Consider the following 12,621-nt stretch of genomic DNA (forward strand, 5'->3'; position numbering starts at 1 on the left):
GTTAATCCTTTGTTAACGGGTATCCTTTTTCGGGCTTGTGCTGCCCAGAAAAAGTTACCCAGACGTCCTTAACTCTTTGTTTTTATTGTCTCATATTGTCCTAATTCAAATTGTCCAAATTATTATTACTCTAATTGTATTACTATTTTTATAACCATTTTATTACTGTTAAACATTTAACATTTTAAAAACAAGTGATTGGCGTTTTTCACATGGAGCTGTTCATCCCGGAGAGCAAAAGGTGGTGTGGAAACCTGATGGCAGCCTTCCAGTGTCTGAAGGGGACATATATGGAAGCCGGAGAGGGACTCTTCGTCAGGAAATGTAGTGACAGGGTGAGGGGGAATGGGTGGGTAAATGAAAGTGGGGAAATTTAGGTTAGATATTAGGAAGAAATTCTTTACTGCCAAGGAGGTGAGGCACTGGAATGCGTTGCCCAGAGAGGTTGTAGATGCGTGAAATGCTCGAGATCAAGTTGGATGGGACAACCTGGTCAAGTGGGAGGTGTGGGATTGGGGCCGGATGATCTCTAGGGCCGCTTCCAACCCCTTAACATTCTATGGTTCTGTAATTTGCGTGCCTGCGCTTTTGACAACGAGCACGAAGAAAACCCTGTCACCAAACCTCTCTCAGCGAACAACTTGTTGCGCCAACCGAGCGTGCCTCTCTCCGGGGCGGTTCTGCCCTTCCCCACCCCCGCGCGGTCGGTCCCGCATCCCGCTCCGTGAGGGCGGGATGCAGCAGCAGCGGGGCGGGAGGAGCGCGTGCTCCCCGCGCCGCGGCCAATCAGCGCGGCGCCGCTGCCGCTGCCTCGCTCTGGGGGCGCTGGGAGCCAATCAGCGCGGCGAGCGCTGTGTGGCGGAAGCCGGGACTCGGCGGGCGCGCGGCGCCATGGCCGCCGGCTCCGCGGGCGCGCTGGCGAGGGCGCTGGTGGCGCTGGGTGAGGGCGGCGGGGAGCCGGGGTGAGGAGTGGGGGGCTCGGGCAGGCGGGGCTTTCTTCAGGCACGTGTAGCTTAAAATTGATTGAGTTCAGTGAAGGTAAATGCATGCGTGATGGCGTAGGCATTCTTTAGGGAAAGATTGCATTTATTACTGTAATGTTTTATTTAGGTATTTGCTTCTGATCGCTGCTGTTTTTCAGATGATGCTGGTGCAGCAGATAAGATTCGTTTAATACCTCAAGACTTTTTTGCAGAGCTGGTAAGTAGGGCGATAAATGGGATGGGGAAGGGCTTCTAGCACTCCAGGAAGCCTTTTTATTTGTGCTCTTTTAGGTTTTGTGTGATGCAAAGGGAGCCTTAGGTATGTGGTACTTGACTTGACTCATAAAACCGATCAGTCCTGCTAAGAGCAATGGGTTTGATTAAAATTTATGTTTTTATCACAGAAGACTTCTAAACATCTATTTTTGTCTATCATTTAAATGCTATATCAAGGTGACTGGTCTAAAAAAACATTCGGCTTATTTACTGTAGTGTGTGCTTGAACAGTTAATATGAAACTGTTTTGTTAATTAGCAAGTGAGGTAGAAACTGAAGTCTTGATTTGGTTAGTTTTCTTTCCTTGTCTTTGATGGAATTTTAAAATCAGTAATTTCAATTACTTCAGTCTTTTACTCTGCACTCTACACTCTTTTTGTCCATTTTTGTATCAACAATGTCTTTAAACATGTTTTTTTTTCACAGTGTGAACAAATAATTCAACATCTGAACCATAAGATCCCAGGTATAAATACAACTGAATTGTGTCAGGTAAGTTGGCACATCAGCCCTTGTGAGCAAGAATAGTAGCTGTATCTGCTGTTAAGGATAGAATTCCCAACTTGATGTGGGGTTTCTTGTGTGTGTTTCTTGTTGGTTTGTGTATACGAAGATGCTTTTACTAATGCATAATTTATTATTTGTAATTATTTTAACATTCTGTTTTTAGAGAATTCAAACATCGGGGGTTGACATTAATATTGGTGACCTGGCAAAAGTAGCTAACACTCTTTCATTTCTATTTAGGTAAGCACAAAATAATCTACTTTACACCATGTCTTTTTTCCTTCCATCACAACTTTATGGTGGTGTTGAAAAGTTATATCAAATGTAAATATAAAATGAACTGATTTGGTAAAAGGGCAAAAGTTTGTAAGTCTCAGTACACAGAAAAGAACACCTGACTTAGCTTGTGTTATTAAAAAGCGTAGTTACTTAATATAAAGTATCACTTTTTGCAATTAAAAAATAGAAAGAGGAAATGGTTCTGAGATGGTGTCTGCAAGCTCTAGACCTAGTGGCAAGATAGAGGAAGTTAAGCTCACTTCTAAAGCTAAGTCAGCTGGGCCTTTGCCTGGAAAAAGTGTGGTTTAAAAGCTTCTTGTTTCTTGGAGATCAGAAATCAGCATTGGTGCCTTTTTGAAGGATACAGAGCTTATAATATTGCATTCTGCCATGAGTTAAGTTTTTAGGCAGTATTTTTAGTTTATACGTTTTTCTATTTTTCGAAATATAAAAATTTTCAAGATCTTGCTTGTTCTTTTAATATCTAGTATCTAAAGATTTTATGTAGCATTAATACGATTCAGGAAAATATACCAGTAGAAATTTAAAATACTACTTTTCCATCTATAAAATAGAACATCTGAAGTTACATTCAACCATGCTACTTGGAGGACCAACTCACTTTCTCTTGTATTAATGCCTCTTTAAGAGGAGTGAAGCTGCATAAGCAAAGACAGAGTAAGATTCTGTGTTTACTTGTTTCCATAGAGGAAATCAAGAGGCTATTTTCCTTTAGACTTGCTGCCTTTTCAGTTAAAGGGTTCTTGGCATCATTTGACTCCTGTTAGTACCCATTATGCCATAACCTAGAAGTCCTTACTTTTGGTGGCATTTCAATTCCACCGGCTGAGTGTTTAATTAAATGGAGTTGTTTCTAAAATAATGATACTGTTTAACTGCTCTACACACACCCCCCTCACTGACTTGGGCCTTCTTCCAGTTGCTACAGCACTTGGAGGCTGTGATTATTTTTGGTTTGATGTTGGATGTTGTGCAAGCCCAGCAAAGCTAGGCCTCTGCATATTAAGGCTTATTAAGGTCATGTTGTTTTTTGCACATGGATACAGAAGATCAGTAACGTTCTAGGAAAAAAAAGTAATCACGGGCTGCTGAATTGTTTTAAAGTACACGTAAGGTAGAAATAAAAGCTGTCTCTTTGGGGTGAAATGAGGAATTGTATTAAATTGGTGGAGAATGAAATTGATGCAGTGGTCTCTGGATGTATCTGTTATAGCACAGCAGCCAGAAACAACCTCTCTACAGAAGAACTCGTCACCTCCTTGGGCAGTGGCATCAGCACTCTGCCAAAACACGCAGTTCAGGTTATTCGGCATGTGTGGAATGAGCAGGGCAAAGCCACTGCTGTGTCAGAAGAAGCAGGAACTACAGCCACAGTGGGGCAGGTAACTCAAGGACAAAGTGCAGCTGAGCTAATGATGAACATTTCTGAAATGTCAGTGTCTCACTGTGTGTGTTGTATTGTGTTGTCAGGCAGGCAGAGGTAGATAGGCTGCTGAAAGCTTTCCTACCTGTGTGCACATTTACGTGTTGCCAAATACTTACTCAGATAAAGCAGCATATCCAGGTTGTCTGCATGCTGAACAGTTTTCTAATATTATTTGGATGATAAAGTCACATTTTCTACCTTTTAAAAAATTCATGTTTTGTAGTACTCTTAGGGAAGATGAATGGCAGTCAGTCTGGCAGACTATTGTATTAGCTCATTATGTAAATCTGTTTTAAATGTAAATTGTTCTTTAAAGTTGTTAACACCAGCACTTGACTGCTCATTCTTTGTCTCCCTAAAATTTAAATATTATTTTTAAAGGTGCTTTCTGTCAGTTTCCAGCATTCCTTTTTTGCTTGAAAAAGTAGCAATTTGTTTATGTTTTAAGATTTATTTTTTCTGACAGCAGTCTAAAAGAGTATAGAATTAGGAAAGGAGAATCTTTTTCTGAGGCTTGATATAAACTTCTAAAGGCTCTTCTTCACAAAAGGCTAAAAAATACAGCTTACTTGTCTGAAATGTATCTGTTTTGTACCTTGATTTATCTAAAATATAGTTATGAAATGCCTTAATTTTTCTCTCTTATTGCTATTCTGAATTATTTGGTTTAGACTTAAGAGACTTCTGATTTAGAAACTTTTAAAGAAAAGAAAACATAACAAAAACCTTCTTGCCTTATATACAAGCTGGGTGAACTCTCTGGCTTATGCTCCTCCTACTAGAATTTTAAGAAGAGTGTACTTGCCTGTTGATTGTACTTGAATAAGGAAAACAGATAAAGTGAAATAACTTATGAAATTACTTATTTATTCACCATTAAAAGGAAGGGCAGATGATTTTTAGTCACAATAATACCTGAATGTTTATGTTTGTTTTCCATTTGGATAAGATCTCTAGATGTCCTGTGTTGTCTGTGAGCTATCCCTCTAAGTAAATAGCAATGAGGGGGTAGATATCTGTCTGTGACACTATTTCCAACAATTTTCATCTTTGTAGTTTGTAGATATGAAATGGAAGCTGGGAGTTGCGATGAGCTCTGACACCTGCAGGTCTCTGAAGTACCCTTACGTCACAGTGACACTAACAGTGGCAGACCCTTCAGGACAAATAACAGACAAATCTTTTGAAATGACGATCCCACAGTTCAAGGTCTGTCCTGAGTGCTATTTCAATGTTCAGTCTCCTAAAAACAACAGTGCCATTGTGAGGGTCAGCTGTATACCCTGATGCATATGTTTGTGCTGCTTGTTTACTCGTACAGTCATGCAAACAGGAAGCAATGAATAACTATTTAAAACACAGAATACTTACTTCACAGTATTTAGTTCTTCCTCACTTAGCTGAAACTGTTAATTTGACAGTAATTGATCATTTCTCTTACAAATAAACTAACAACCAAAGACTTAAAATCTTTGAGCTTGCCAACTATCATTCTGTCATGTTAAAAGTTCATAGAATGTTTTTGTTCTACGGAACTGATCCCCAGCCTCAAAATCTAAAACTTGGCTTAAGCCTAACAATTGCTGATGATTAGGAATGGAGATTAGTCTGCTTTATCACCACTGACTCTTAATTGCTCTGTCTCCATCTATGAATTTATGTAACTTTAATTTTGCATTAACATGGCCCTTGTATTGTCATTTCTGTTTAAAGGGTCAATACATCACCTAGAATATCATACAAACTTAAATAGATCCTTGGAATTTGATTAGCAGAAATTTGAGAATGATATTCTCAATCTTTGGGTGTTGTGAAATGTTGCATTTATTCCACTTGAAGCCTATTTAATAATTTGTTGTTCAGCTACTTCAGGAAATGAATGCTACATTTGAGAAGTCTGGATTATTTCAGCTGGGAGTAGAAACATTCGTGTGAGAGGTTTTTTATTTTATTTTTTATGGCACGGGTACTACTTTTTTTTTTTTCTTTTGTAGCATCTTTTCCTGTTAATAGGCAAGCCCATGCTAATAAGGCATCACCTTTGTAGGTTTCATAGTTAATGTGTTCAAATGCCAACCAGCCCACAGAAAGAAAAGCAGATATTTTCAGTTCAAGCTGTACATTGAAAGTGAGAAACATGGACAGTATTTTTGTCTAACACACTAGTTTGAACTGCAGTTTGAGCTTTTCTTCAAGCAAGTGAAATTTGTCCCAATTCTTGCTTTTTAGAACTTCTTCAGACAGTTCAAGGAAATGGCATCTGTTCTTGAAACAGTTTGAAGGGAACTTTTATTTCCAGTGATATGTTGGAGGAAGATCAAGTAAACTTTCCATTCTGCATAGGGAATAAAGCGCCATTGTTCAGCAAGGTATGTATCCTTGTCTTCTTGACAGGATTTGGTCAGCATCCCCTTGCATTGCTGTGAAGATTTCTTCACTTTTGATTACTTGAAGTCAACTCTGCAGTGTTTGTGGAAACGTGTCCAGCTTTGCTCATCCTGGTAGACAAAATATCAGGATGTGTATGGAGAAGCATCTCTGTAGACTTCCTAATACCCCTGTGAAAAACTACACACTAAATTCTGTAGTGCATAATGACACCTGAAAATGTTGACTGGGAAGATACTGAGAGAAGTGTGAATCCCATGTTAATATTTTTATCTGTAAAATTAGGATGGGCTTGGACTCAACAGTAGTATTACATATAAGGAGAATATGATGTTACAAGCATACAGCTGCTTTTGAAGAATAGCATTGTTGGGTAGTTGATTGCAGCTATTTGCAGATCTGGCTTCCAGTCTTTTAATAACTGGAGACTGTACTTGTCCTAACAGCTTGTTGATTTCAAATATTTATTTCCCACCACCTAGGCTTATAAAGACTGAATTAAGTTTTTTCAGAGACCCAAAATTCTCTGAAATGAAGCCCAGAGGCTAATTTTACATAAAGGTAGAGAGGAAAATTAACTCAAAAGTATTTTAATGGGTTTTTGTTTTTTCATTTCATCCATTTTTAATCTGTGGCCTTCTGCTTGATGTTTTGGTCTGCCGTCTTCTTTCTAATTAAATTAAAATATTGATTTAGTTACCTCACTTCAACCTCTGAACTAGAAAAGTCAAGAGAAAACTTGAAAATTCAGTCTGAAGAGGTAGCCAAGCACATCAGAGAAAGGACCACACTAAAAGATTTCTTTGCATGTTGCATTGTAACAGGCAGCCACTGGACTGTGTTCTGCATGTTGCCCTAAGAAGGTGTCCTAACCAACAAAATTTTGACTTTGATGTTGAAGAATAGGGGCATTTCTAAAGGGGAGTGATTAATCCAATGTGCTTGCATGCTCGCCTCTTAATTTTTTTTTCCTTGAATATTCCATAAAACAAAACACACTGCAAATATTGTGGGATGTAATGAAAGCAATACTGTTGCATCTCCAGATGTGCTGGTGGTGTAGTAGAAGTAGTAAATCTGAAGAGAGATAATTCATGCTAATAAGCAGATTAAAGTTTCTGCTTCAACTGCAGGCTGGCAGGGACTGAGTACCAGCTTTGCTGGGACAGATCCTCAAAGGATTTCAGGCCCACTTAAAATGTGAACATCTACTCTACCTTTCTAAGTCAAATCTGTTTTTTAAATTAACATTTTTTAAGAGCTGGATGAAAGTCATTGATACAGGTTATGCCTGCCTTTTTGTGCTATGAAAACAAACTGCAGCACATCGTGCATGCTGCATATGCTACCATCCTTTCAGGAATGCCCCTATTTTAGGCATTATGCATGATGCATAAAAACAATACTTGGAATTGATTAGAAGCCCAAATAAGTGAAACAGTGTTGGCTTTGACAAAAGTTTTTGGCCATGACCATGGATCTTGATAATACTTTGTTTATGCTGGTTGAAGTCTGAGGTGTCTGCTTTGTGGCTGGGGAGAGCAGATTGGTATTTTCTGGGACCCTCCTGGTGTAGTGTCACAAAATGCTCTTGGGAGCACACTTCCCGTTTGCCTCTTCCTTTGTCTCTCTGCAAGGGCTCAGGGCTGAAGGATAGAGCAAACAAATGTATATGGAAAAGTGATGCGAGCAGCTGATTTCTTTTGTTGTTGTTTTTTACTTTGCAGAAGTTGGAGTGTAAGGCTCATATAACTGGAAAACATTGTCATGCTTTGACCTAGTGAATTAATTGTTTTACATCAATGCAAGAATTCCAGAAAAAAATAAGGTTGTCTTTTTTATTTAGTAAAGCTGGAGCCTTACAAATAACTTCCTTCCTCTGTGTTCTAATGCACATAAATTCTTCATATAGCTGGAAATACTTGTGCCTTCATTGGAACTGCATGGAAAAGAAGATTTAATTAATCATGTCTTAGCAATTCAGTAGATGTTGGAAGGTAATGAGGAAACACCAAGTTAGCATTTTCGATTGCTCTATCAGCAAGAAGAGAAAGTTGTCAGCCTTTGTAAAGACTTTTATTTTGTCAAGTCAGATATTCTAGAAGTATTGATGAATATTTTTTTAAATGTCCCTGAATTTCAGCCTATTGTAATTCTGGCTGGAAGATGCTTGGACATGTATACTGTACTAATTTACTGTCTTGAGAATTTTCAGAAGAGTTACGATTTAAAGTTGGCTGTGTACTCAAACTTTTGAAATGTGTCCTGATCACTATCAGCAGGAGTTCCTCTACTGAGCAATGGAAGAATTAAGTATTTTATTCAATGGAAACCAAACAAAAAACTTAAGTTTAAGGGTAGCAATACTAATATGTCCAAACAAGCTGGTGTTTTGTTTGTCTATATGTGCAGAAACCAGATCTTTTCAAAGAAAATCAGGAGTCCTTATGTGTTCCTAATTCTAAATGTTGATTAATAGAAATTGTATTACATGAATATTTTTGTAAGTCCACAGACAGTGATTAAATATGTAGGTAATAAAGACAAAGCTGGTCTGTGTTTTGTTTTAAGCCTTCTGCATGGAAGTCTGTCTTGTAAATACTGCAGTGAGTAAAGTTCAGGACTAGACAATGACTAAACTTCTTTCCTTATTAAATTAGGATGAAGATCAGATATATGCAGTCTTTCTATGTGATTGGGTACCAAAGTGTTAATGGGTAACTGCAGGCTGCAAGGACTCTTTGTATCAATTGCTGAAAGCTAGACAAAATGTTGTATTGAACCAGGAAAAGACAGAGGACCTGTGAGATAAATGAAATTTTGCAGGAAATTACATTCAAGTAATTTTCTTTCCTTAACTGTATTTAGGAGTAACAGTAAAGTAAACATTTTATTTTTTTCAACATTTGCCTAGAACAGAGCAGGAGGAAGGAAGGGGGGGTGGGGTCTTGCACAGTCAACAAATTCAGGGAAGGGAATAATAAAGGAATGTCCTAGCCATCACTGTTGTCTTCGTTACATGACTTTTTCTTTTCCTATACAGTTCAAACGCACCAGCACACTTGCAGAAAGGTATTTTGTAGAAAGATCCACAGAAGGAGTGCACAAATGGCTGGACTATGTCTGTGCATTAGTGTTATATATTTAGCTTCTGCACACTTAGGCCAAGTAAAAGCATGTCTCTGTTTCTGCTTCCATAAAATTGTACTGCCTTCCTTTAACCACATTTTGAAGGTATGTGACCTTCCTGCTCATTGTGAGCCCACCTCCTTTATTTTTTACCTCCCCCCTTTTAAGCCTTTGCATTCTATTTAAACACTTGAAAACACCTTGCCTTGGATGAATTAAAAACAAAGGGAGAGGGGTGATAAATTGAGGGAAGAATGTTTCTTTTTCCTGTTTGCCCTGTTTGAATGTTTTATTACCCTCTTGGCTGTAGGTGTAATGAGAGGGTAATTTCCACTCCTTTGCAGAGGCATGCAGGGTGGTTCTGTTAAGACCTTGTGGGTACTAGAATAACACAAAAATGTGTCTTGAGTCATTTGATCTACCTGCAGAGAAAAAAAATGCCATATCTCTGAAGAGCTTCTACTAATGGCTGGGGACTGTGGGAGGGAAACACTTAAAACTGAGCAGTGTCCTCCAACATTCTGTGGTTGATCATGGTAGAGCTCCTTTCACAGACGGATTTTTAGTACAGTTATATACCTGTTGGTTGGGCTGATAACTTGCCGGGCATTCACTTCATTTGGAAGCTGGATTGGTGCAGGTCAGCACCTGACCTGAGTGCCTTGACCTTAGCTTGCCTGGTATGCTGTTGTAGTGCTTCCTTCCTGAGGCTCAGCCAGCTCATTACTGGATTTGCTTGTCACTGTGAAATTTTGGCCAAATACTTCCTTTACTCTTGCTTTTATTGCACAGTGTCCATACTCACTCATACAGATCTGCTCTTGGCTCTTTAGTGTATGAGGTGCTGTGGTTTAACCCCATCTGGCAGCCAAGCACCCTACTGCTGCTGGCTCAGTCCACCTGCTGGGGTATGACAGGGGGAATCAGAAGGGTAGAAGTGGGAAAACTCAGGGGTTGAGATAAAGACAGGTCAGTAGGTAAAGCAGAAACTGCACAGGCAAGCAAAGCAAACCAAAGAATTCATTTCCCACTTGCTAAGGACAGCCAGGTGTTCAGCCATCCCCAGGGACGCAGGGTCTCATCCTGTGTAGTGGTTACTTGGGAGGACAAATGCCATCCACTCCAACTGTTCTCTCCTTTTTTCCCCCACTTTATAGACTGAGCATGATGTCATATGGTAGTGGGTGTCCCTTGGGTCAGTTGGGATCAGCTGTCCCAACTGTCCCCTCCTAACTACTCATGCACCCCCAGCCCCTCTCTGGTGGGGTGTTGTGAGAAGCAGAAAAGGCCTTGGCTCTGTGTAAGCAGTGCTCAGCAACAAAAAAAAATCTCTACTATTATTAACAATGTTTCCAGAACAAATCCAAACCAGCCGCCTACTAGCTCCTGTGGACAAGAGGAATTATTCCCTAGCCAATGCCAGCACATGAGTCTGAAGAATGAATCTCAGCATTCCTCATTCCTAGTCCTGGGTGCTTGGAAAGACTTCTGATTCTTGTTTCCAAGGCTTTTCTGAGAAGAGGTGGAGAAATGACCTGGCATTTAGTTGAATTACTCGGATATGTCTCTTAATTACGCATGACTTTGTGTCATTGAGAAAATAAGGAAGCTGAGATGGCTGATCTGTTCCATGAAGGAAGGCTAATTTTAGTATTTCTGGGTTTTCTCTTCCCTAAACTGCATTTACCTGCTGTGGGTAATTTCAAAGCTCCCCTACTTCAAGTACCCTTTGTATAAGTACTATAGTTTCCAAATGCTCTGTCAGTGTTTACATTACAAATATTGTTACATTTATATAAATTGAAAGTTTCAATGTTAGTTTTGCACTTCACATAATGAGCTTTGGAAAAGTAAGGAAAATTTATTATTTCATGCAATGAGTCTCTGTGCTCGATAGTAATTCCAGAGGACTTTGTCCCAGCATCAGTCACCAGGTGGCAGTGCCACATACAGTCTTGCCTCACAGCAATACTTTGCCAGCATGTCTGGCTTAAGGGTGCTTTGGTAAACGGGGATAAGGACCCCGCTTCTTCCCCTCTGTAGTTAGATATGGAACTATAGATTCATGTCACCATTACTTCCATCCCCCTTCTTACATTGTAGGGGAACAAACTTTTTAAAATTATTATCAAGACGAGCACAAAGATTTCCAGTTACATAAACAACATTCAGCATTTTAATGATAACAGAATACATACCATTCGCTGCATATTTGCAGAAGTTTAAATCTGTAACCAAATTATACTAACATTTCTGCATTATCACTTGGTCTTCAAACAGTATCATATTGCATTTGGGGCCTGTTCTCATTTTACTCTTTTCCCTGTTTATACATCTCACAAGCAGATTTTTCTAGATCTATATCTTGATAATAGAAAAAGCATTTGCATTCCTCTGTCCAAGGTTTTCATGCTGTTTGACCACTCTAAAATTCTTCTTCCATATTCTGTTATGCAGTTTATTTATCAGTGTATTTGTGCCACATTTAGGAATACCACTGAAAGTGGCCTGGGTGCTGAATTCCCCTGTGAATTACCTCTGAATCTGAAAAGTCATTTTCAGATGTTCTTGTATTATTGAAGCTGAAAAGAATTTTTCTGTTCCCAATGAATGTCATCACTGCTGAGTCTTTGTCAGTTTACAGGTGTTTGTAAAAAAAATATTTATCTGACAGCTTGCCCAAATTAAAGCAAGACAGGCTTCCTTTCCAGTGATGGTTCTGAGCAGGGAAGTCCTGGATGCTGCAACCAGACATGAAGCTTGAGAATGGTACTGAAGTTTACATTTAAAATGAGGAATGTAAGCGCATATCTGGCATGAGTCACTGGTGTGCTGTGCCACACTGCTTCTCACAGTTGGGAATGTGGGGACCTGAGAAATACTCAGCAGCCAAGAGAGTCAAGACAACAGATGTCGATTTACCTAGGAGAGAGTCAAGGACGATGAGAAAGAGGATTAAGGAGTTCCCATCTGTTCTTTTTTTTAATGTTAGTAGCTACACTGGCACCATTCTTGGTGTTGTGTTGGGCCTACTAGTACCCTGCTGTTCATGCTAAGTTGTACCTTCTTTTATCACACATATATTACCAAGTGGAGAAGCTACAGTAACACTTCAATAGTGGTACACTTGAAGTCATAATGGTATTTGCATTTTCCTTTTGAAGAGACATAATTTGTGCCCTTTGGAGTACTCTTGCTTTCCAAAGCATCCTCTCTTCTGTGTTATTTCTGCACTCTACTCCAGATTTGCTAACCTTTCTAGCCTGTGGTTCATCCTTTGTTATAATATATTTGTGACATAATATCAATGTGTTCTTTTTAGCTTTGGCAATGACAAATTCTGTTTTAGTTTCCATTGCTAGAGGACTGGAGCAGACCAGGATCCCTTCCAAATCACAAATGAGGTAAATGTAGCAGGCACTGTTAGGGAGAGAAGTAGAGTCCAGTGGTCACAGTACTTCATCTCTTCTTCCTCCTTTTTTGTATGTTACTGTTACTGCAGTGGCTGGGGAATAGTAGAGGAGTAAATGGCTCCTTTTTTACAAATGAAATAATAGGGAATATGGAAGTTCTTGTTGCAGAAGTTGCTCTATCTCCTGCAGTAACTAGTAA

General features: G+C 39.3%; 1 protein-coding gene across 3 annotated transcripts; it reads left to right on the forward strand.

Moving 5' to 3' along the window:
* The first annotated feature begins 871 nt into the window (after positions 1-871).
* COMMD6 (COMM domain containing 6) lies at positions 872-12,395 on the forward strand. 3 transcript variants are annotated; one of them, XR_014615976.1, is made up of 8 exons: positions 872-940; positions 1,142-1,200; positions 1,686-1,751; positions 1,930-2,006; positions 3,280-3,448; positions 4,549-4,701; positions 5,722-5,861; positions 12,359-12,395. XR_014615976.1 is itself a non-coding variant. In XM_084201328.1 (7 exons), the coding sequence occupies exons 1-7, from the start codon at positions 892-894 to the stop codon at positions 5,770-5,772; spliced, it is 624 nt and encodes a 207-aa protein (XP_084057454.1). In that variant the 5' UTR covers positions 872-891; the 3' UTR covers positions 5,773-8,796. The 3 variants fall into 3 exon arrangements, 1 of the variants encoding a protein (XP_084057454.1); XR_014615977.1 differs by lacking the exon at positions 12,359-12,395 and adding an exon at positions 7,793-8,796; XM_084201328.1 differs by lacking the exon at positions 12,359-12,395 and having other exon boundaries at positions 5,722-8,796.
* Positions 12,396-12,621: the final 226 nt, after the last annotated feature.

The sequence above is a fragment of the Fringilla coelebs genome, assembly GCF_963513975.1.
Source record: "Fringilla coelebs genome assembly, chromosome: 2".
NCBI classification, from domain to species: Eukaryota; Metazoa; Chordata; class Aves; order Passeriformes; family Fringillidae; genus Fringilla; species Fringilla coelebs.

Coding starts and splice junctions, on each gene's coding strand:
- COMMD6 (XM_084201328.1), top strand. CDS start 892: ATGGCCGCCGGCTCCGCGGGCGCGCTGGCGAGGGCGCTGGTGGCGCTG. Junction 1,201..1,685: donor AAGACTTTTTTGCAGAGCTG/GTAAGTAGGGCG, acceptor TTTTTTTCACAG/TGTGAACAAATAATTCAACA. Junction 2,007..3,279: donor ACTCTTTCATTTCTATTTAG/GTAAGCACAAAA, acceptor TATCTGTTATAG/CACAGCAGCCAGAAACAACC.